Here is a 21722-nt window from a genome sequence, read left to right on the forward strand (position 1 = left end):
ATCACGGAAGATAAATTAGAACTAATTACTTAAAGAGAGGACTTTTATAAATACATCACAGTAAAAAATAGTTAAGATTCTAATATTATAATTAATTTTTTAAATTAGGGGAAATGACTCTATGAGTCTTGTCTATAAATCATCAAAAATGATTCTAGAAATAGCACAGTTCCTATTAGCAGCAGAATTTAATGCATTATTGTTTGGGCTAGATTTATGCAAGGAATAGGAGTACTGAAAGTTTAGCAAAATATAAGAAAGGCAAATGATATAAAATTTATTTCTCTAAGATCCATCTTTGTCGAGCTTTCCAAACATAAGTTCAGTGGAATTACTTTACCACTGAAAAGTGTCTCAACTCGCAAAGGCATTAACAGTGAGCAATCCTGAGTTCTGGCCCAGCTCTGCCACTGACCAGCTGTGCAGTTTTATTAATTTCCCCAAGCTTGCATCTTCTATCACTCCACGCCTCACCTCTCTTGCTTACCTTCAGGCCTTCACAAACTCTAACACTCAAACCTTTGGCCAAATCTTAAGCTTTAGGTCCGAGCTCAGACATGTAGCTCCATAAACATTTAGCTCCCTATCCACTCCCACCTTCCCACGAGGGTTAAGAGCCCACCACACGCTTCTCACACAATGATGTAAATGCCAATAGGCCTGGCTTTCTCTTCCCTTGTTCTGTAAGCTTCGTGAGGAAAGCATTTCTCTCTGGCAGCTTCAAGAGTGTCTGGCACTTAGTAGGTCTCAATATACGTTTCGGAAATAAAAAAAGTGCTTGGAATGGTTCACTAAAGGCTTCAATCAATGGAAATCTGTCGATCAATCCACTGAGGTTAGAAAGAACTTTATGCATTTGGCTTTCACAGAAGGTCAATATGAGAAGTCCATTTAAGTAACATTTCTGGGTCATTCACAAAACCATGGTTTCAGACATTAACCATGCTACTGAAGGCTCTGCTACATCAAACTAAAGAGATAAATTTCTCCTGGATAGGAAAACATTTACATCTCTAAGCAGATAAACTTTTATTAGGTAATGGGAATTATATACCACAGTATGTTGCCTTTCTCACTTAACCATCAGAAAAATAAAATCTAAATTTAATTAACTACTATCAATTCAGTAAGTACTAGATGCCTAGTAACACCAAATCCTATACCATGATAAATTGCTGCTGCAATTTTTATACATTCGTCTTCAAAAGACCAAGAGTTTTGAAGAATGAATCAAGTTCAAGTTTTGTTTGCCTATATTCTTCAAAGGGTCTTTATTTAACCCACCAGCCATGAAATAGTCTTTTAATTCACTAAATATGTGAATTAGACTATTTTTTATATCCTAAATTAAATAAACAGTGCAATGTGATCCCATTCACAATTAGAAAGCTTTGACTTCACCAGAAAATCTTAGATGCCGTATTTCTTTCTCCCTTGTGCTAGAGGCCGTAGACATAGATTCGCCCTCTCTGGGCAATCACAGTCTTCTCATCTCTTGAAACTTAGAGAGTCTAAGACCAGGTCTTAGGGCCCTCCTGATTTCCCCGGCCTGGTGTTTAATCTCTCTGGGTCCCATTCATCCATAACAATTATTAACAAACAGGCAAGAGGGCATGGGGGTGAGGAAGTCACTCGCTGCAGGCTGAGGCAAACTCCCACTGCCCTTCGCTATCCAAGAGTTACATTAGGTCCTGTCTACCTATGGAAATCAAGAATCAATGCATAAATACCAATGGTTTAGATGTGATTTTATTTTTACTCTTTCTGCTATTATAGTTTTATAATTATATAATTACATATCATTGTTTTTTGTTTTAGAATTATGAAGGTCACTTGCAAAACACTTTGAAAGTAGGTCAGCTACACCATGCTTTAAAAAACAGAACTAGAACCTACTTAGAAGATCCTTAATTTATTACAATTTTTTTCAGGAGTTTCTCGACCTGATCTACCCAGAATAAGATGGGCCGTCATCTAAAGCAAATGATAACGACGACACCTGAAGCAGCCAATATAAGGTTAACTCTTTAACCAGAAATATCCAAGGGGGACCTGAAAGGTACACAATGGATCGGGAGAAAGCATCCAAACGTTTAGAATTAGACAGGAAGGGATGCCTTACGAGGTGAAACCCCCACAGCGATTCATCCCTGAGAGCACAGGAAACCACAGACCACTAACTACTGGACCTGCAGGGGAAATAAAAAGCAACGTTCATCTACATCATATTGCACGTGACAGCGGCAATCAGCATTTATGGCAATTTGGGGGATCTTTGTGTCTTAAGATTCCTTGTTATCACAGATAATACCGAAACTATGAAAATAGTTCCACTCTTCCTGAAGTACATGAAGATAAAAAGACCATAAAATGCACCAGTGTTAATTACGGGAGACAAACAGATTTACCCATTACCACGGAGCGGCTTAATGCTAAACGTCTCATGGCAATAAGTAAGCAAATAAATGAAAATTAGGATGTGTATAAATTTGCGAGGGCTGCCTTAACAAAGTGCCACTGGTGGCTTAGACAGCAGAAACTCACCTCCTCACAGTTGCAGAGGCTAGAAATCCCAGATCAAAGTGTGGGCGGGGTTGGTTTCCTGCTGAGGCCTCTGTCTCTGGCCTGCAGGTGGCCACCATCTCTGTGTCCTCACGTGGCATTTCCTCTGTGCACACACGTCTGTGTCCAAATTTCCTACTCTTGTAAGGACACCCGTCATATTGGATTAGGACACACCCCAAAGACTTCAAAGACAACTGAATGGCCTCTCTAAAATCCTTATTTCCAAATACAGCTACTCTAGAGGTACCAGGTGTTAGGACCTCGACCCGGGAGTCTGGCGTCGAGGGGGGAGACACAACACATAATAGATGGTCTGCTCAAAAAACAGAATTTTTCAAAATCCTGTTGGGGCCTTATTTTCTTTATACTATTAAAAATGGACTAAAATCGTCCAATTCTCTTTTTCTGCCTTAATCTGAGCAGATAAGCAATCATTAGAATTATGCCCGGCTCACTTGTAAATTGCTATCCAAAGCTGTGATCAAAGCAGCCACATAAGAAGGCTCCAGATGGACAGCCCACGCTGAAGCCCAGCACGTGACCGACTCTCCCCAGGCCTCAGGTTGCTCAGCTGTAAACAGAGATTATTCCATCCTCCTCACAGGGTTTTAAAGAAACCCAAATCGAAGAACGTGGGTAAAGGGCTTACTTAAGCACATGGCCTATCACCCTCATTATTACTGTACTAGACAGCTCTCCTTACACAGATCCCTGAAATTAGGAAATAAAGCATTGAGGCTGTGAGTTAGCAGCATCTTGGAGACACAGGATCGTGCCATGAAGAGCAATGTCACACACCATGCCTACCTCCTCTGGACTACAACCCGGAGAGCGTGCCTTAACTGGCAGCCGCAGCAGCAGAGAGTGAAGCCTGGGCTCTGGAAGGACGGCACTTTCCCTGCTTCCCTGGCTCGGATGCATAAGAGGCATTTCTGCAGCAGAACTGATAGGAGGCAGACAGTAAGGGAGAAGCGTGGGGGCAGCAGTGACATGCACAGCCAGCCAGCCTTGGTTCAGGAGTCACGCAAACTCAGGAGCTGAGTCGGAAGACGGCAAGGCCACAGCATCGGCCGGAGAGCAGGTCAATGCTCCTCACTCGTCTCCAGCCACCGCTCCTAACTGCTGGCCCTCGTCACTCACAAAAGGCAGCAGGGCTGTTTCTTCTCCACACGTTCCTTCTTCCAGACCAAATTTAAGTTTAAATCTCCAAAGTTGCAGAGCTGAAATAACATTCAGCGGAGTGAGACTGAAATTCCCTCTGCGAATCTGGTGAAACACGGAATGGGCAGTTTTGCAGTTGCTGCTTGAATGTTCAGGCTGCTTTGAGTGAAGCGGTCACCTCCTGCCCCCTCTTCTCTGCTTTGCCATTTCCTCTCTCCCTGCCCCATCTTCCCACACAGACAGCGTCGGAGGCAAACTCTGGCATGCCCTGCCCACATGGCCTCAGCACTCCCCTCCGTACACTGAAGGCAGCAGACTACAATGACCGCAGGCTGCTGGCCTCAGGGCCTGTTCTACCCAGGGGGCAGCACGAAGGGAGGTACAGGAGAATTATTGCTCTGAGAAGCAGCCCTCTACCAACGACAAACTGGCAGTTGGTGGACAAACTTCCATCTTTTCGGCCCCTCAGTTGAAAAACATTCTGGCATGTTCTAAAGAAGGAACCCACAGACTCCCAGAGGTCCTCAGTGGGCTGAGCCCCAGTCGGGCACATGGGAACGCTCGCCTTTTCAGTTCCCTCCTCTTCCCCATCTCACTTCCCCACTCCCTACAGGTATTTCCTAGACTCCGGGCCACAGGATTTGCTACCAGGGGTATCAAAACCACGACAGCATCCTTGAAAAGGAACGTCAAGTCCCACCTTACCCATGAAAGCATCCCTCAGCACCAGGGCCTCCAAAGTGACTTGCTATCCCGTTTTATTTCTGTCTGCATATGTTTTCATCGCATCGCTCCACTGAGGGCTCCTGGGGGGGAGGGATCCTCTTACGCAGCTCTGAATTCCCTGGTTGCTCAGCACAGTATCTGACGTACACTGGACACTCAGTAAATGCTTGTTGGCTGAGTAAAGAATGAATTAATCATGCTAATCAGCACCGAAAATCAGCTTCCTTATTTAACCTAACCAAAACTACATCACTGTGGCTCTTTTCTTCTTTCCAAAGCACCGCGTGAACTGCTTTTAATGAGCAAATTACTGTGAGTGTATTTCTTTAAATCAGCGTTTTCTTAATTAGTATTCATCTTAAATCAAACACCCCTGATTCCCCCCAAACCAGAACAAAGATCCTTTTCAAAATCCAGAACTACCTTACTGGATGCGTTCCTACAAGCTTTTTTTATCCTGCCTCTCTTCTTACTTAACACTTCTTTAAGGCCAGCCTTTCCAGGTCAATCACCTGTACCGTGCACCACCCTACCTTTTCCTGCACACACTCCACAGCGCACACCTCGAACACCATCCCTGGGGGAAAGGAAACATCACTGCAGGTCAGCACACACATCTCTGCGCAGAAGAGCTTTGTATTTGAGGTCTGTGTACTTCCCTGAACTGGGGATGCTCCATCAATTTTCCTTTTCTGAGATTCCTGGCAGCCCCCGGTCAGTCTCCGCCAGCCACATATGTGCACCAAAGCCAAATCCAGGTACGACCCAGGGCTAGCAGTGCCTCCCCACGGGGTCTGTCCGAGGTCACAGAAGGTGTAATATTTGTCCAGATGCCAGTCATCCCTCTCTGCTCTAGACAAAAAAGTGTGGACACAAAATGATGGAGCTAAGTCGGACCAGTACAACTTTCCCAGCAAGTCAGGCTGGAGAAGGAGGCTGGCACCTTGGACTAAAAGAGGCTTTCTGGGGAGCCTGAGAAGGTGGACTCAGTCAGCCACACTACCCAGTAGCAAGCAGAAGAGCTAGAATGACAGCAGTGAGTACCTGATTTGTACAGATTGCCGAGGAGACTCTTGGGGCACCAAGGGATTCTCACCTCACCCAGGAGCAGATATTTTAATGTGAGAAGCCGCCAAAGCCTAATTCCATCGTTTTAGATATAAAGTAAGCATTCTGATTCCTCCCCCTTTGGAGGAACAAGTAATGGTATAGAAAAGAGTGGGAGTCCTTCACTCCCTGTGAAAGCAGAAAGGTTCCCAGGGGCCCTCTTCTCCAGGGTGGTGAGATGAGAATGTAGGGAGGGGCAGAAAGTATTTCATGATATGGTCACGCATCACCAGGGGGGCCTCTGTTCTCCAAGGTGCTGCTTGGGCATTATTCCTCAGCCATTGCCCTCTCATCTCAGGGAAATGGACAGATAGAGAAGAGCATCCTCCAAAGACACACCTGTTCACCCAAAACCTTCTCTGCATTTCTCCCAGAGCAGCCCATTGATGACAGAACCCCTGCTCACACTGTGGAATGCAGATCACATACACCTGATAATTGCACATGCACGATTATTTTAGCTTGGCACAGGCTCAACAATAATAATGATTCGACTTTCAGCATTTCCTCCAGCCCCTCATCCAATGTCAGAATTGCTTCTCTCCACTCGGTCCCCGATGAAGCAAAGCCCTCCCTCTCCGGGTTTCTCATCCACTCCTCAGTTTTAGGCTATCGCCATCCACTACCAATGTCTCGCCTTGATTTCACCCAACAGTGTACAGTGCTCTCCTGTACACTGGTTAAGACAAATGCCCAGGAGAGGCTTGTAAGACCCCTGCATTCTCTCTCTAGCGTGCTGCTCTCATAGGAGCATGCTGCTGCTTTATCAACCGACACTTTACATCTGATGCATGTTCCGTCTGCTTCTCCCTCCGCACCAGGCAGAGGTCAGACGAATTACAGAGATTCATTTCACAACAAACAGGAGAGCATGCTGAGGGCCTGAGCAATCACGTCAGATACAGCCAGACGGAAAGTTAAAAGAGCCAAATATTCAATGAGTTCTTTAATGGATGTCTAGTACAGAGCATGTAGGACAAGTGGAGGAGTACCAGAAGTATTACAAATGTGCTTTGGGTCTTTCACTCAACAGAAGTATATTGGTCTAAACTCTCAGTGCTCACGCACCTCTGCCATGGGCCCGTCAAACTGTCTCTAATTTTTTCTTCAGTCCACTTTCAGTAGGGGAGAGATCACATAGTACACTACGTTCTTCTCATTTACAAAAAGAAAAAAAAAACAGAAAAACACTGACTAAAACCAAAGCAAACTCACTATGTGGCTTTTCTTAGATCGTGAGCTCCATGAGGTGAGACTCTCCAATGCCAAATCCCCCCAATGCCCAGCCCAGGGACAGCCTTGCTATGGTAACAATAATGAGTCATAAATACCAATATTTGTTGAGTATATTCATCAGCTCCAGCTGCCCTAACAAAATAGCATAGGCTGCGTGGCTTAAACAAGAGACATGTACTTCTCACACGGCTGGAGGCTGGATTCGAGAACAAGATGCTAGCCGATTCAATCCCTGGTGAGGACCCTCTTTCCAGCCTGCAGACACCTGCCTTTTCGCTGTGTTCTCACACAGCAGAGCCAGGGAGCCCAAGGGGGCACCAAGGTGCCTCTTCTAACAACACTAATCCCATCAGATCATGGCTCTGCCCCAGGACCTCACTGAACCTTCATTACCTCCTTGTTGGCTTTATCTCCAAATACAGTTATGTTGGGGGTTAAAGTTTCAACACAGGAATTTTAGGACACATTCAGTCCACAGCATTAAACATGTCCTTCCAATGAGAAGATGCATAAACACCACATATTATCTCATTTAATCCTTACAACAACCTACAGCTAGAAAGGAAACTAAAGTTTAAGAAGAATGCAGGAAGGGGCAAAAGTAGGTTTACAGCTGTGAGCACATGAAACACGGAGTTTCTTTTTATATTATTATTTATTAATTATTGTATTGTTTTCCATATGAACAACGGTAAATCTACTTTTGTTCCACCCTGTACATCCATACAATGGCATACTATTCAACTACAACATAGGTGAACCTTGAAAACATTACACTAATAAAAGAAATCAGTCACAAAAGAACACAAGTTGTACAAATCCATTTAGATAAAATGTCTGGAACAGGCAAATTCTTAGACACAAAAAAGCAGATGAGTGGTTGCCAGAGGCATGGGGTAGAGGAGAATGGGCAGTGCCTGCTGCGGGTAGGTTCAAGTTTTCTTTCTGGGGCAACAAAAATGTTCTGGAATTACTGTACTTTGCCACGTATAATGTGTACCCACGGTTTTTGTGCACATTACACAGGATTATTATACCCCATGGTATGTAATCATTATACCCACACATAATGCACAGACGATAGGAATTTTAGGGTATGTGAATTATATCTCATGCTGTTGTTAAGAAAGAAGTTGAGAAACTGTCCAAGTTCCACAATTAGTAAATGGCAGCCCCAGGCTCAAACTTAGGTCTGACACCAGAACCTGAGCTTTCAACCATCACATAGCTCTGATCACGGTTATTCCCAATGAACATTTGCTGAGAGACACAAGCAAACTGAACTACAGGCTTTGGCATAATTCCAACGACACATGTGGGGAAGAAAATCCTCAGAGCCCCACCCCCACCCGCCAGGCACTTCAAAGGATCAATACACATTAAGAATTATTCATCTACGAATCCCTTTTAACCTTCTGTAACTTGGAACAATTGTTATTCTAGAGGAAAAACAAAACAAAATGTAAAAGGAGGGTATCCTGCAAGGAATATGAGTAAAGGTCCTCTGAGGCCAAAATTAGGATGTTTTGAGCCAAATAAAATGTAAATCTGTGGGTGAGCGTCTGTGCTCCCCCCGTCCTCCCGTGTCTTTCCACCCAAACGCCTCACTGCAGGCAATGCTCTGGCCACACTGTTCCTCTCTGATCTCGCCTCCTCAGTCTCCCACCACCCCCGCTCTCCACTGCACTGCGGTCACACCTGCCTCTGTCCTTCTTGAACATTCCACGCTCTCCTCAACACCAGCTGTCTCACTGCCCTAGCTGTGAGGGGTCCTCAGCCTCCCAGCCTCCTGGGGTGGCTCATCATTGAGAATCAGGCTCAGCTCAATGTCCCTCTGCAGACACACCTTTTGGCTTCTGTGACATCTCAACAACACTGGCCACCCCCACCTACAGTCCCTCTCCATCACACAGCTGAGTTTTGTGTCCTTCAATGCACTTGTCTTTATTTAGTGGCTCACCGTCTGCCTTCTCCCCTGGAATGAAGCTCCATCGGGCAGGCAGGGACCTGTCTATCTTATTCCCAGCAGCATTAGCGGTCTTTGGCATATAGCAGATGTTCACTCGACATTTGCTGAACAAATAAATAAAAGACACACCTCTGCCATGAGATGCCTCAGCAAGCCGAGGGCTCACTCGTTCAATCTAGGACAGCACAGAGTCAAAAAGGCTCTTCTCGAGGGAACTCATATCACAGTAATCTTCAAAAGCTGGCAATCCAGGCCTGGTAGAGTCATTAACCATCTACATTCTATGGCCACCCCTTCGATTAGTTGGTGTTAACATCTTTATGCTTTCACTCCTCCACTGAGCCCACATACTTATTATATACATTTTGCCTTTTCCCTCCTCTAACAATTTTAAATTGTTATAAATAGTGTGGCAATGACCACCCTATAATGGGAATGAGGTTTCTCTTTCCTCAGAAGCTCTTTTGGTTCCTCTGTGACTGATTTAAAATTCTCTTGGCTCATTAAGTTTATTCTAACATGGATCAGACTTTTCCGTTAATCCCGGCCATTGAAAGTTATTTAAACTAGAGACCCACGCTGGCCAACTCATGTCACGTATGCTTACAAAGTATAATTCCCCTGGCTCCAGGCCATCATTACACACTCACGTTGTCTGCAGATGGTTCGGAAATCTGCACAGGGGATATATCACAAGATGAGAGCTCCCACGGCCTCCCTCCCACTGCACCCACTTTCCCCTGCAAGGCCTCCACTTTCTCCCAGTCTATCAGCCTCCTCCTGACCTCATCTCCTTTCTTACCCAGAATGCATCCTGATATTTATCTACCCAAGTTATTCACCAGTATTCAGAGAGGTCCGCCTCCACAGTTTTCCACTGAACCCTGATCCATGCTACAATTTCCCCGCCTTCCCTCATAAACTGCAGTAATAAATAATAATAAATACATTTTAAAAGTCTACCATTGGGAATAATGATGCCAGACTAATGCATAACACGTGATTTCTAATGAAGGCTGCTCATAAATTTAGCATGACCTTGGTGAGCTTCCCCACCCATTCCTCTCAGCAATTAACCTGGACTTTCATGACTTTCCTCAAGCCCCAACATACCGTCCCTCTTCATCCCAATCCCTATGGCAGATAACGCCATTTCCAAGCAGAAAAAAATCTTCTGAGATGTGTTTCCTGAACTCCATCCCTTCACCTGCAAAGTAATCTTTACCTGCACACGCAATAATATCTTCACACAAGATGAGAATGAACTGTCTTTTCTGGTTCAGAACTACCAATAAATTCTGCCTGATCTCACTCCCTTCTGTCTTCGCCCAGATCTTGCTCCATAAAGTCTCTCTATTCTGTATCTTCACCTCTCACTCTTCTCAGCTCCATCTCTCAGCCTATCATCTTGCGCTGTTATCCCTAAAAGGCCCCTCCCTTGACCCCAGGGCCTTCCTTTAGCCACTACTCTGGTTCTCTCTCCTTCTCAAACCTCCCCGATCAGCACTTGCTGTCTGCACATCACCTTCTCTCATTCACTCCCAGCCCACTGTCACCTGGCTTCTGCCCCCAGAGCTTCACTGAAACTGCTGCCTTCAGACCAGCACTGACTGCTTAATTGGCAAAACCGAAGGGAAGTCTTCACTCCTTATCTCCCTAGATCATTCTACTGCAGGTGATGCTGTAGATCCCACTCACCCTCTGTCGCTTCGTGGGCTCCTCTTCCTCTCCTCAACACATAGCTATCTTCCCAGCTTATGTTCTCCCTATTCTACCCACCCTCCCTGGACAATCTCTCACATCCATGTTTTCCATTAACACTTACATGGAAATGACTCTCAACTCTGTTCTCTCCAACCCCCGGGTCTTCTTGAGCTCCAGACTGTTATAGCCACCCACCTCCTAGACACGGTGTCCCCAAACCCCTCAAATCAATTATGTCCTGATTTCACATTCTTTTATGTTTACCATTTAACCTGTTTGTTCCCTATGCTACCCATTTCAGCTGGATCCCACCATCCACCCAGCATCCAACCAAGGCATCTATTAACTTTAACTCTTCCTTATGCCTTGTCATCCGCATCCAAGGAAACTTAATGGTTTTTATCACCTGAAGATTTCTTGAAAGCATTTCCTTTCTGTGCCTCTCTACACTTCCTGAGAATTGAACTTCTGTTTATTCCCCTTACTCCACTTTTCACAGTCTAGGAAATAATGGGCAAGCACTTGAGCATGATATACAAGATCTTCCAGGACTTGAGCTGTCTCTAGGCCTACCTCTCCTGACTCATCTCCCTCTGCCCCAACCTTGTAATTTACCACGAAGTTCAGCAAAAAGCCGAATGCTCCCTTAACAGCCACAGAGCTACATGGCCCTGCCTCCTTGGCACGCACTATCTCCTCGAGCAAATAATTCTCTGTATTCATTCATCCTCACTCCCTCTCTTTCTCTGCTCCCCCCTCACCCATCCCCAAGACTTCCCTTCCTCACTGACACTGGTCCTGTAAGATTTATCTCAAGCCTCACCTTTCCAAGATGCCTTTTCATACTTCCCCAGCCTGGAGAGCTGCCTCTATTTGGTGCATGTTTATCTCTAACACAACAAATTTCACTCATTAAAAATTACATGTTAATCTGATGGCCTCCCCCAACTAAACTATAAGCTCCTAAAGGCAAGGATTGCTCACAGCAGGTGCTTAAGTTGATTCCTTTGCACATTAAATATTAGTGGTAAATAACTTTCTGATGTGTTTCCAGACTTCTAACTACCCTGGACGTCCCATAGGACCCTTTCTCGGTCATTTGTTTGGGAGGCTCTGCTGTGGCCATCAGCCTCAACCAACACATAGCAATGTTGGTTGCTACCACACTGCAGTCTGGAATGACAGTATCCACTGCAGTAAGAGTTAATGGGACAGAGGACCTAAACACTAAATTTAGCCATAGCTAACTTCTCAACATAGTCTAAGATTTGGCAAGACAAATCTCTTAGATGGGCGCAGTGCTGACACAGCCTGGCAAAAAGGAACTCAACCAACGCTCAGCAGACCCAGAAAGAAAAACCTGCAGTACTTCTCACAAAGGAAGTTCTGAGTTCTGCTGATTCATTCCGACTTAAAGCTGCAATAACACTTGAGCAAGGAGCACCCAAGCTGACTCTACATTTTTTTCCTGCAGAGTTCACAGAATTTGGCATACAGGAAATTTAATAGTTCTTCTTTAGAACCCTTGACGATTTCTCAGATTATTGATTGTGGTCATCTACATTATAGTGTCTGATGGCACCACCTGGTATTTTTCTGGCAAAGATGAAGTCCCGGTCAAAATGCTGATGAGAGTTTACAATGCTGATGAAAGCCTCTTGAACTAAAGAAACCCACACAAGAAATCCCTTTCACCAAGTAAAGTTCACTGCTAACTCCGTGAGAGGTTGACGAGCCTGCCTTTATCATCAGCTCTTGCCCATGCTTTGTACAAAGGCACCTGCACAATGGGTTCCAACTCAGAAAACTGCATTTGAATATCAGCATAAACACATGTTCCGAGAAAAGTCAGGCAGATTTGTATCAGGGCCAAAATTTCTAAAAGACCTGCATGACAGCACAGCAAAGAAGCTTCTCAAAGTATTTACAGGCCATCATTTTCTTTCTTCCTTTAGAATTGTGATACAGTAGGAGAACTGCCTAAAGCAAGGATAAGAGAAGAAATTTTGAGACTGAAGTCTAATCATACTGGAGTTGGTCATTTATCCTGCCTCCTATATACAAGATAGTAATGATTTTATAGTTAACATTTAATTAACTATAAATATTACTTCAAGCATTTATTTCACTTACATCATAATATCCAAGTACTATATTTGAGATATTTCACGAGTCAAATGTTTGTTTTTTCTTTCCAGAATAGGAAAAAAACATGAACTTCAGACTTGCATGTTTTTCTTTAGGTGCTATACAGCACAAAATCAACTTCAACAACAGACATTATTTTGACTAAATCCTTCTCATGAAGTGAAGTTTTATTACACTTGCTTAACAGGATTATGACTAAATACTTACTTGTTCAGTGTGAGGTCAAGAATAAATCTGGAGCCAAAAGCTTCAATCTGGAAGCTTGCCTGGGCCAGATGGACAGCCTAGGGAGCCAAAAAGACAAAAAAAGTCCTTAGCTTACTTTCCTGCCTTCAAAGCTGATACATCAATATCAAGAATATTTAGTAAGAACTTTTTTATGGATTGACTTACTTCTTTACAAACCCTTATGTAACAATTCATTCTTCTGTTTGTGTTTATTAAAGATGTTATATACATTTATTTTTAGACAGAAGGGAAAGGAGGAAGAAAGAGAGGGAGAGAAATATCAATGTATGGTTGCCTCTTATGCGTCCCCTGCTTGGAACTAGCCTGCAACCCAGGCATGTGCCCTGACTGGGAATCAAACTGGCAATCCTTTGGTTTGTAGGCCAGCACTCAATCCACTGAGCCACACCAGCTAGGGCTCATTCTTCTTTAAAAAGAGTCTGGTGCATTGTCACAGTTGTACTCGGAAGTCCTGAATATCTGTGCAGCAAGAAACTCAGAGAGTCCTTTAAAATGAACACATCGTGATGGAAATCAAGAGTATATTCAGCTGGACTTACAAAGTGACCATGATGAATTGTGCAAAAGTCCGACTAATTAAAGCTTGGCTTCAGCTTATTTTGTGCACAAAGCTAACCAATTCTTTCTGCACACCTAAGTGAAAAATCATGTCAGCTCTCTGCTCTTCATCAGGAATTGGAACTTTCCCTAAATGATGTATCAGCAGAACGTTACAGTAAAATGGGATAGCACAACCTTTTAACTTCAGGAGCACTTAGAACCAGGCCCTCTGTGACGACTGAGAGTTTATGTCCCCCTTTAAAAGACACCCATGTATACCCCACCGCTTCTCAGCCTTTCAGCTAAGATGAGGTAAAATGTGTGTGAAAGTCACACATTTACAAAAGTTATCACTACTGTGCCTTAATTCAAAATACAAAGATAATCTCATCTACACACAAACCATGTGTACTAGGTGTTACACATTAGTATTATGTGTACACATTCAAGATTAGTATAGTTCATAGAATCATTTTGAATAATGTAAATTAACACATCAATGGATCTTTTTTATCATCACCCAAGGACATGTTTATTGATTTTAGAGGGAGGAGAAGGGAGGTACAGAGAGAGAAGTATCAGTGTGAGAGAGCAGCACCACTGTGCCCTGACCAGGAACCACCTCCATGACCTCTAGGTTCGTGGGCAACACTCCAACCAACGGGCAACCATCCAAGGCAAATCAATGAAGTTTTGTCCAAGTATTATCCAATACAAAACTCTCCTTTGTTCTCCTATGGGGAGGGGGGAAGGGGCAAGGATGGATGCAACATTCACACCCTTCTCCCCACCCCCTTGCTCACGAACATCCTTCCTCCAGGCTCCCTTCCCAAAACACAACACTGGCCACAACACTGGGGAAGCCGCACATGCACACAGCAGGCTCTTTCCACTCTCACTTTCTCCCCAACTGAGGCCCTACTCATCTTTTAAGGGCAAGCCCACAGCATTACTTCAAGGAAACTCTTCTTCACAAGCTTAAATGAAAGTGAACTCTTCCTCAGGGCTTCGGGGCAAACTTTATTTGCCCCTCCCTCCACTGGCAGGAACACTTCCCATTTGGGCGTGGCCCTGGCCCCGGCCCCGGCCCCGGACAGCGAGCTCCACGGCTCACATCACAAGCATCTGGCAAGCAGTTGTAGACTAATGGCCTTTCCCCAAAACATATGAACTTCCAATTAATTAAGCAAATGCTTATTGTCAAGACTTCTGTGGTGCCAAACCTATAACATACTATAAACCATGACTTCTTGTCAAGCATAAGTGCTGGTGAGAGAGTCATTCCATAACTGTCAATAAATCAAGTTCATCCGCATCACTTTTGAACAAATGCTAAACACAAAGCAATGACAAGGCACCTCAGTCCCTAACACCAGGTGACACAACGCCAAACGCCAACAGCCATGCAGAACAGGGCCATCGTACTTGATCTGGGTGTCCCACGCCCAGAAAGCTGCATGGGGAAGACACATCTGTCTGGTCAAGTCCGGTCTCCATCATCCGCAGAAGAACCTCCCTCTCCCTGATATGCGGGTCACGCACAGTCTTTAATCTGAACTGATTCTGTGTCTTGAAACATTAATTTTTGCATGAGTATTTTTATATTGATGAATTATTTCTACGAGGGGAAATTTTTCAGCTCTGGGTCCCAAAAGTTTTTAAAAAACCCCAAAACCTTACTTCCTGAGAATAAAATAGGTCCACAGACATATTTTCTCTTAGGAATATTAAATGATAGAGAAGAGTTCATTAATAAGAGCCCAGCCTAAAAGTGGTGATAAATGTACCTCCTTGAGCATCTTTACAAATACTAAGAAAAGCCAGTGGCCCAGCAAAAGTCTCATTTTACAGCAAATAAGCAATGAGACAAGTGCACACCCCAACAAAATCCCGGCGCAAGACGAAACAGCCTAGTACTGACAGCTTATCCCACTTCATAGGATTGCTGGGAGTTGGACAGTTTGATCATTGCTGCGTAAGTTTATACAGAGCCAATGTGACAGGTTGAGTTTGGCAGATTTACGGAGCAGCGAGAAAATACTATGAATACTGAGATTCTTCCACTGTGTTTTTCAGTCACTTGTGCCACACACGCATTAAGTCCCACTCTGCGCGTAAAGATGGTTAGGATGTGGCCTCTTGCTCAAGGAACATCAGGCTCCAGGGAAGCTGGGGACGCTGCCAGCCTCAGAGTTATGTCTAAGGGGTCACAGGGACTAAGGGTCATCGAAAGATGTGATCTGAACAAAATTCCAACAGATGCGTAAGAATCCATCTGGCAGGAGTAGAAAACACATTCAGGGCACGGGGCAGGGGGTGGGGGCTGGGAACATTCACAAAAACTGAGTAAAAAATAAATACAGAAGAAAACTTTTAATGTTTAAAATAGAATGTAGCCTGTAGGGAAATGGCTTTTAAAGGTAACATCAAGCAATGAATCTAAAAAGAAGTGGGCGGGAGACTGTGGGGCTTTGTGTGACATGCTCAGTGACAGGACCGCTCACCTACATATACATGCCTGTGGCCAAGGCGGCACGCTTTCCTCTCCATGTGCCCCCATATCCTCAACACAGTGCCAGGCACATGCCACTATCATCACTGCCATCCTCACCATCCAGGACAACACTGTGACTCAAACCTACTGACGGATCACTGCCCACAACTGAAACAATCACAGTGTCATCGACCACCTTCCTGTTTCTCCACAAGGGGAAAAATCTGATTTTATCACATGTATCAGTACGAATGTTGTAACTTTTTAATTTAATGCTAAGAGGCAGCACATTTCCCTATAAAGTGATTTCATATTTCCTCAAGCACCAATTTTCCTTGTAGGAACATCAAATGGAATTAGTATATTCATCTACTATACCTGTATCCATGTTAAGTAATTTCAGTTCAGTGGTATGGGTTATCCCCCTACATTCTGTTTCTCTTCCCATTGCTGTGCGGTCTGCATCTGTATGCAGAGTACCGATTCCTCTCTACACCCAAATAAAGACCTAACAAATGTTACTTTTCCTTGTTATTCTGTGCTGTTGACTCTGTCATATCCTGAGATGGCTTTTAACTTCTCGAATCTCGATTATTCTACATCAATTGATCACTTTTCTTCAACAAAGTATTATACAGTTTTGATAACTGTCACTTTTAAATATGTTTTCAAATCAGGCAAAATGAGTCCTCATCATTGTTGTTTTACAAATTACATTTTTGGATATTATTCGCTTTTATTCTTATTAACCTACTTCTTCCAAATGATAGAAAAATTGGAAGGATGGCCAAGATGAGCAGAAAATTGTATAATATACGGCCACAACACTTATGGTTCATTAAATATTGCAGAGTGATTCGCTGACCAGCATCACTGACACTCAATGAAATACAAAGCCTACCTTGAGTCTTTTACAAAGAAGGAACTCTGCATCAAGGTTTGGAGTGTGTTCAGTAATACAAAGTCAGACCACAGGAATACTTGAGAGATGAGTTCATGAACACACATAAGGTCATAATGAGTCATTTTCTCTTTCCAGATACCTGTTAGACACACTTGATGATTAACACTTGTTTTTACAAGGACAGTCACTGAAACAGAACTGGGAAGAATGCAGAGTTTTATCGTCAAAGAGTCATTTCACGAAAAGAATAAGCACAGCCCTGGGCTCAGAATTACCACCCTGAAGGACTGAGAACAGCTGTTGCCTAAACACTCCGATATTTTTCCTTTGACTCAGAATCTGGCACAGGGAAATTACAGGAGCTCTATAAACAAAAACAACTAAACTCAATTATATACACAAACCTCCTTCACTGAAAGAACAATTTACACATCTTAACAACGTGCTTTTGTTACTGTATTTTCCTTCGAATAGACGGCACCTAATGGTATCTTATTAAACAAGTTTAGGAGACGGTTAGGGTCCTCAGCGAAGACTGGCTTTGCATTTTATGAATCAACGCTACGATATGAAGCAATCATTGTGTTCAGCTTTGCATAAGGTATATTATATAAGCTGAACAGACACAGTTATGTTTTCTTGAGACTTATATTCTAGAACAGTTAATTTAACATGGTGATAGAAACAAGAGAAAAACGTGATTACATATAAAAATAAAAAGCAGGCACTCCCAGGATATATACATTTTCATGCAAAAATGTTTCACACATAACAAGTGCTCAATCAGTCTTCTTTACTACTTGGCAAGGATTTGTGAGTTCTATTTTGTGAGTTATATGAAGTAGGCATATAACTGGAACTAAACATGGAAGATGAAAAGTTTACTTTCCCAGATTTCAGAAAATGTTATGAGACTGAATTTCATAATTCAGTCGAAAGTGAGCAACCGGACTTGAGGTATATTCTCAATCACAACATCCTCTGAGCATGTATTTTAGTTTAGTACATGGTGTGGGAACCAGAGAAAAATGTGGGAGGAGTTTCCCTGCTCTTGAGGAGACAGTCTTGAAGTAACAGAGGAAATGTATCCAGAGTGACATGTGAGTAAGAAGAGAAAATGCTTTCAAATGGAGGCAGAAGCCCTGGGAACTACCAAGCAGGTCTGCGCAGACACCAGTGGGAAGCTTCAAGCTCAGCTTCCTAAAGAAGAGGCCTGTGGACTTCTAGGAAGGGAGGTGCTAGAGAGAGCAAACATGCTGAAAGGTTAGAAGCCAGGACTAATAAAACTGTCTCCCCCACTGAAAGGAATCGTGGAAAAAGTAAAACACTAAATAGCTGATTACTAGTGAGACTATAGGTGATTTTTCCTGTTTTTAATTCCCTTATTGCTTTAATAATATTGCCTATTCTATGTTCAGGAAAGTATCAAACATATAGATCTTGGCTATAGTAAATGGAATAAGTGCTCATCAGTAGATGAATGGATAAAAAAACCTGTGGTATGTTTACACAACGAAATACTATGCAGTAGTAAAAAAAAAAAGAAGGAACTCTTACCTTTTGTAACAGCATGGATGGACCTGAAGACTATTGTGCTAAGTGAAATAAGCCAGTCAGAAAAGACAAATACCATATGATCTTACTTATATATGGAATCTAATGAACAAAATAAGCTAGTGAGAAAAACAGAATCAGAGGCATAGAAGCATGGAACATACTGACGGCTGTCAGAGGGGAGGAGGGTTGGAGAGAAGGGATAAAAAAAGGTAAAGGGATTAACCAAAGAATATATATGCATGGTCCCTGGACATGGACAACAGTGTGGGGATGGCTTGAGGGAGTGGGGAAAAGGGGGGAAAATCAGGATGACTATAATAAACAATAAAGTATAATTAAAAATATATCAAATATATATGTTGTGATTGTGCGTGCCCACGTGTATGTGTACATATATACAATAACCTTCTCAGGAAGTATTTCTCCCTCCCTTTACTTGTTTGTTTATGGTTTTTTTCTCCTATCCTTCATGATTTTTCAGTAGATGCTTCAGGAGTTTTTCTTCAAACTCCTTTTTCTTCAAACACAGTGGGGGAAGTTTCTAGAATCTCAAACACCACCTTCTTCTGAGATTCAGGACATTGTGTGGTGTTTCAGAGAAGACAGGTTTGGAAATTCACCCACTAAGAGGGAAGAGAACCAGCTAATCAGACACTGGGAGGAGCCTGCCTGGTTTCAAAGGCAGAGCTGCTGAAGAAAGAAGATCGGAGAGCCCTGCATCCACTGGGTCGCACGGTATGTTCTCTTCTTCATACGAAAACAGGGGACATAGAACCTGGTGACCCAAATAGTTCCATTCCAACAGGAAACACACTGTCCAGTTTAAACTGAAGTAAGTTTGAGGAAAATGTGTCACTTTCTTTAGATCACATAGACCTTTCTGTAAATGACGAATTTGGGTCTATGCCAAATGAGCTGGGAAAACATCAAAGTTCAACCTGTGGGTCTTTTTTCTGGATAATACAAAAACTCAAATACATAAATATATCTTAGGGGTTTTAAAGTCCAAAAGAGAACATCAATAGACTATTTTTCATTACAATCTGGTTCTAATCCTTTATTCTAAATTTGCAGATGGGTAATCACCAATGTGATCAGGACTCCCACATGATAAAAATAATAATGCGCTATATTTCTTGTGTTTTAACTATCTCAGTTATGCAGAATAATATATCACCCCATGAAGGTAAGTTGGATAAATATGGTTATTACTCTTTTATTTTTAAAAGAATTTTCCCAGGGCTCAGAGAGGTTAAATAATGTTTTTGTCCAAGGTCACACATCGAAGGAAGAAAGATGAGGTGTTTGCTTCAGTTCAGTGAGAAAAAAATGTCAAGTTTATGCCAGAAATCCTAAAACCTCAATGTTTGAGGTTTTATATATATAATAGCAGCTTACCATTGAATATATATAATAGCAGCTTACCAACAGGATGGGTGTGGGGATTAAATTATATAATAATGAAACAGAAGCTTCTGGAAAATGTTGGCCGCGTAGAAAGAGCTCAATAATTTAGGAATGGGGTCGAGGGGGTAAAGTAGAAGGAAAAAGAAAGAAAAAAGGGGGGAAGGGGAAAAAAGAAAAGAACTCTATTAACATTTGAAAAGGTTATCAGCCAGCTCCGCCTTAAAAGTTCTTTTCCAATATAGCTGATCACCTTCTAGAAAATCCAATGTGCATTTATCCTCTGTAAAATTTGCAAATTTTATATTTTTTATTGCTAATTACCATCAGGTATTATGCTTTGACCTTGTTCAAGTCGTCATGTCTTTAAAATAATATGAATCATTTTCCTGAGAAGTGGAACAGCTGCAAATGTTAGATGAAGGCGATTTTGCAAATTAAGGTAATTTGCTGAACGTGTTAGATGAAGGCGATTTTGCAAATTAAGGTAATTTGCTGAACATTCTTCTCAAGATGTATTTAAATAGGTAGTTTGTGGGAGACAATGCCGTCATCACCATCTCCTTCTGGCATGACAGGATTATTGGTTAACCCAGTAACAAACTGGCACTGAATCCCTAACCTGTGTAAAATTTGGTGGCAAATGTGAAGATACAGAAGAATTGGTATTGATATCGAAAAGTGTATAATCTGGTTAAGGAAAGGAGATGAGAAAGGACAAAGAGTAGGAAATTCAATACCTCAATTTAATAATAATAACAAATATTATCTGTGCCCTGGCCAATGTCACTCAGTGGGTGAGCATCATCCTGTAAACCAAAAGGTCATGGGTTCAACTCCTGGTCTGGGCACATGCCTGGGTTGCATGTTCGGTCCCCAGTCGCAGCGCGTGTCAGAGGCAACTGACCGACATTTCTCTCTCACATGAATGCTTTTCTTCCACTCCCTCCCTTCCCCTTTCTCTAAAATCAATGAACGTGTCCTCTAGTGAAGATTAAAAGAATAAAATAATAAACATTATTTGTAAAGATGCCACATACAATTTAAGCACAATTAATTACTCAATTTAATGTTAACGAGTGCATGGTCTGGGTTACAAGTGCATTTAAATGAGAGGAGTAAGAGTGCTGAGGGCTGGAAAGAGCAAGGGAGAGCGTTACTGGAGAAGTCTTCACATTTAAGGAGAGAATTCAGATAACTCTGGGGCCAAACAGGATGAAATTTCAAAATGTTTCTAAGTGTTAGCTAATAAATAGAGACTTAAGGAACTTGCTTTTGAAGTAAAAACACCAGATGCCTTCAATTCTGGACCATTAACTATGTTCTGGATTGTGGTGAGAATTAACTCATGGCGGTTTAAATTATAAAGTGAAGCATTTCACGAGATCAAGGGGTCGTGTGAACAAAAGCCCCCAAAATACTAATGTATTTTGTTAATCAATCTATTTTTCAGCCTTAAACCAGGAAGCTGAAATCGCTGCTTTGACGGGTATTACAGACACAACACCAAACATCAGCGGCACTCACTCTTCTCCCAGCCCAGAGACGGCTCAGCATCTCCGTGGGCGAGGCAGGTCACCGTTTGACCTTGTCTGAGCCGACCTAGCCCAAGAAGGTAGAACGTTTACTCTGAAAGACGTCTGGCCAACATTCAAATATCTAATCTGATGACACAGGAAGAAAGGATAGCATGTCATATTTTAGCTTCTGACAAAATCTTTTACAGGAGCTCTTTCCAAAAAATAAAAGTAAAAAAATAAAAAGGCAGTTTAAAAGAGAAACCAGTTTCATCTTCCTCTTTTCTCTTAACTACCCTCAGTCTGAGGTGCTCTCAAAGTTTGACACAGACAAAAGGTGGACTGTGCAGAGAAAAAATAGTGCCATTGATCATCCAAGCAGATATTCCAATGAATAAATCATAAGTTAGCTATACTAAAAATTCATCTTTTAAATTCCTC

At 42.6% G+C, this 21722-nt stretch overlaps 1 protein-coding gene across 2 annotated transcripts in view; it reads right to left on the reverse strand.

Annotated features, from left to right (window-relative positions):
* Positions 1–21722, reverse strand: part of ADAM23 (ADAM metallopeptidase domain 23) — a 146849-nt gene that overhangs the window by 98118 nt on the left and 27009 nt on the right. For both annotated transcript variants that reach the window (XM_037166033.2, XM_037166032.2), the window contains exon 3: positions 12824–12900. In XM_037166033.2, the coding sequence (XP_037021928.1) occupies positions 12824–12900 (77 nt within the window). The remainder of the gene's footprint in view (positions 1–12823; positions 12901–21722) is intronic.

Source organism: Artibeus jamaicensis, unplaced genomic scaffold, assembly GCF_021234435.1.
Source record: "Artibeus jamaicensis isolate MK-2021 breed Jamaican fruit bat unplaced genomic scaffold, CSHL_Jam_final contig_1015, whole genome shotgun sequence".
Lineage (NCBI taxonomy): Eukaryota > Metazoa > Chordata > Mammalia > Chiroptera > Phyllostomidae > Artibeus > Artibeus jamaicensis.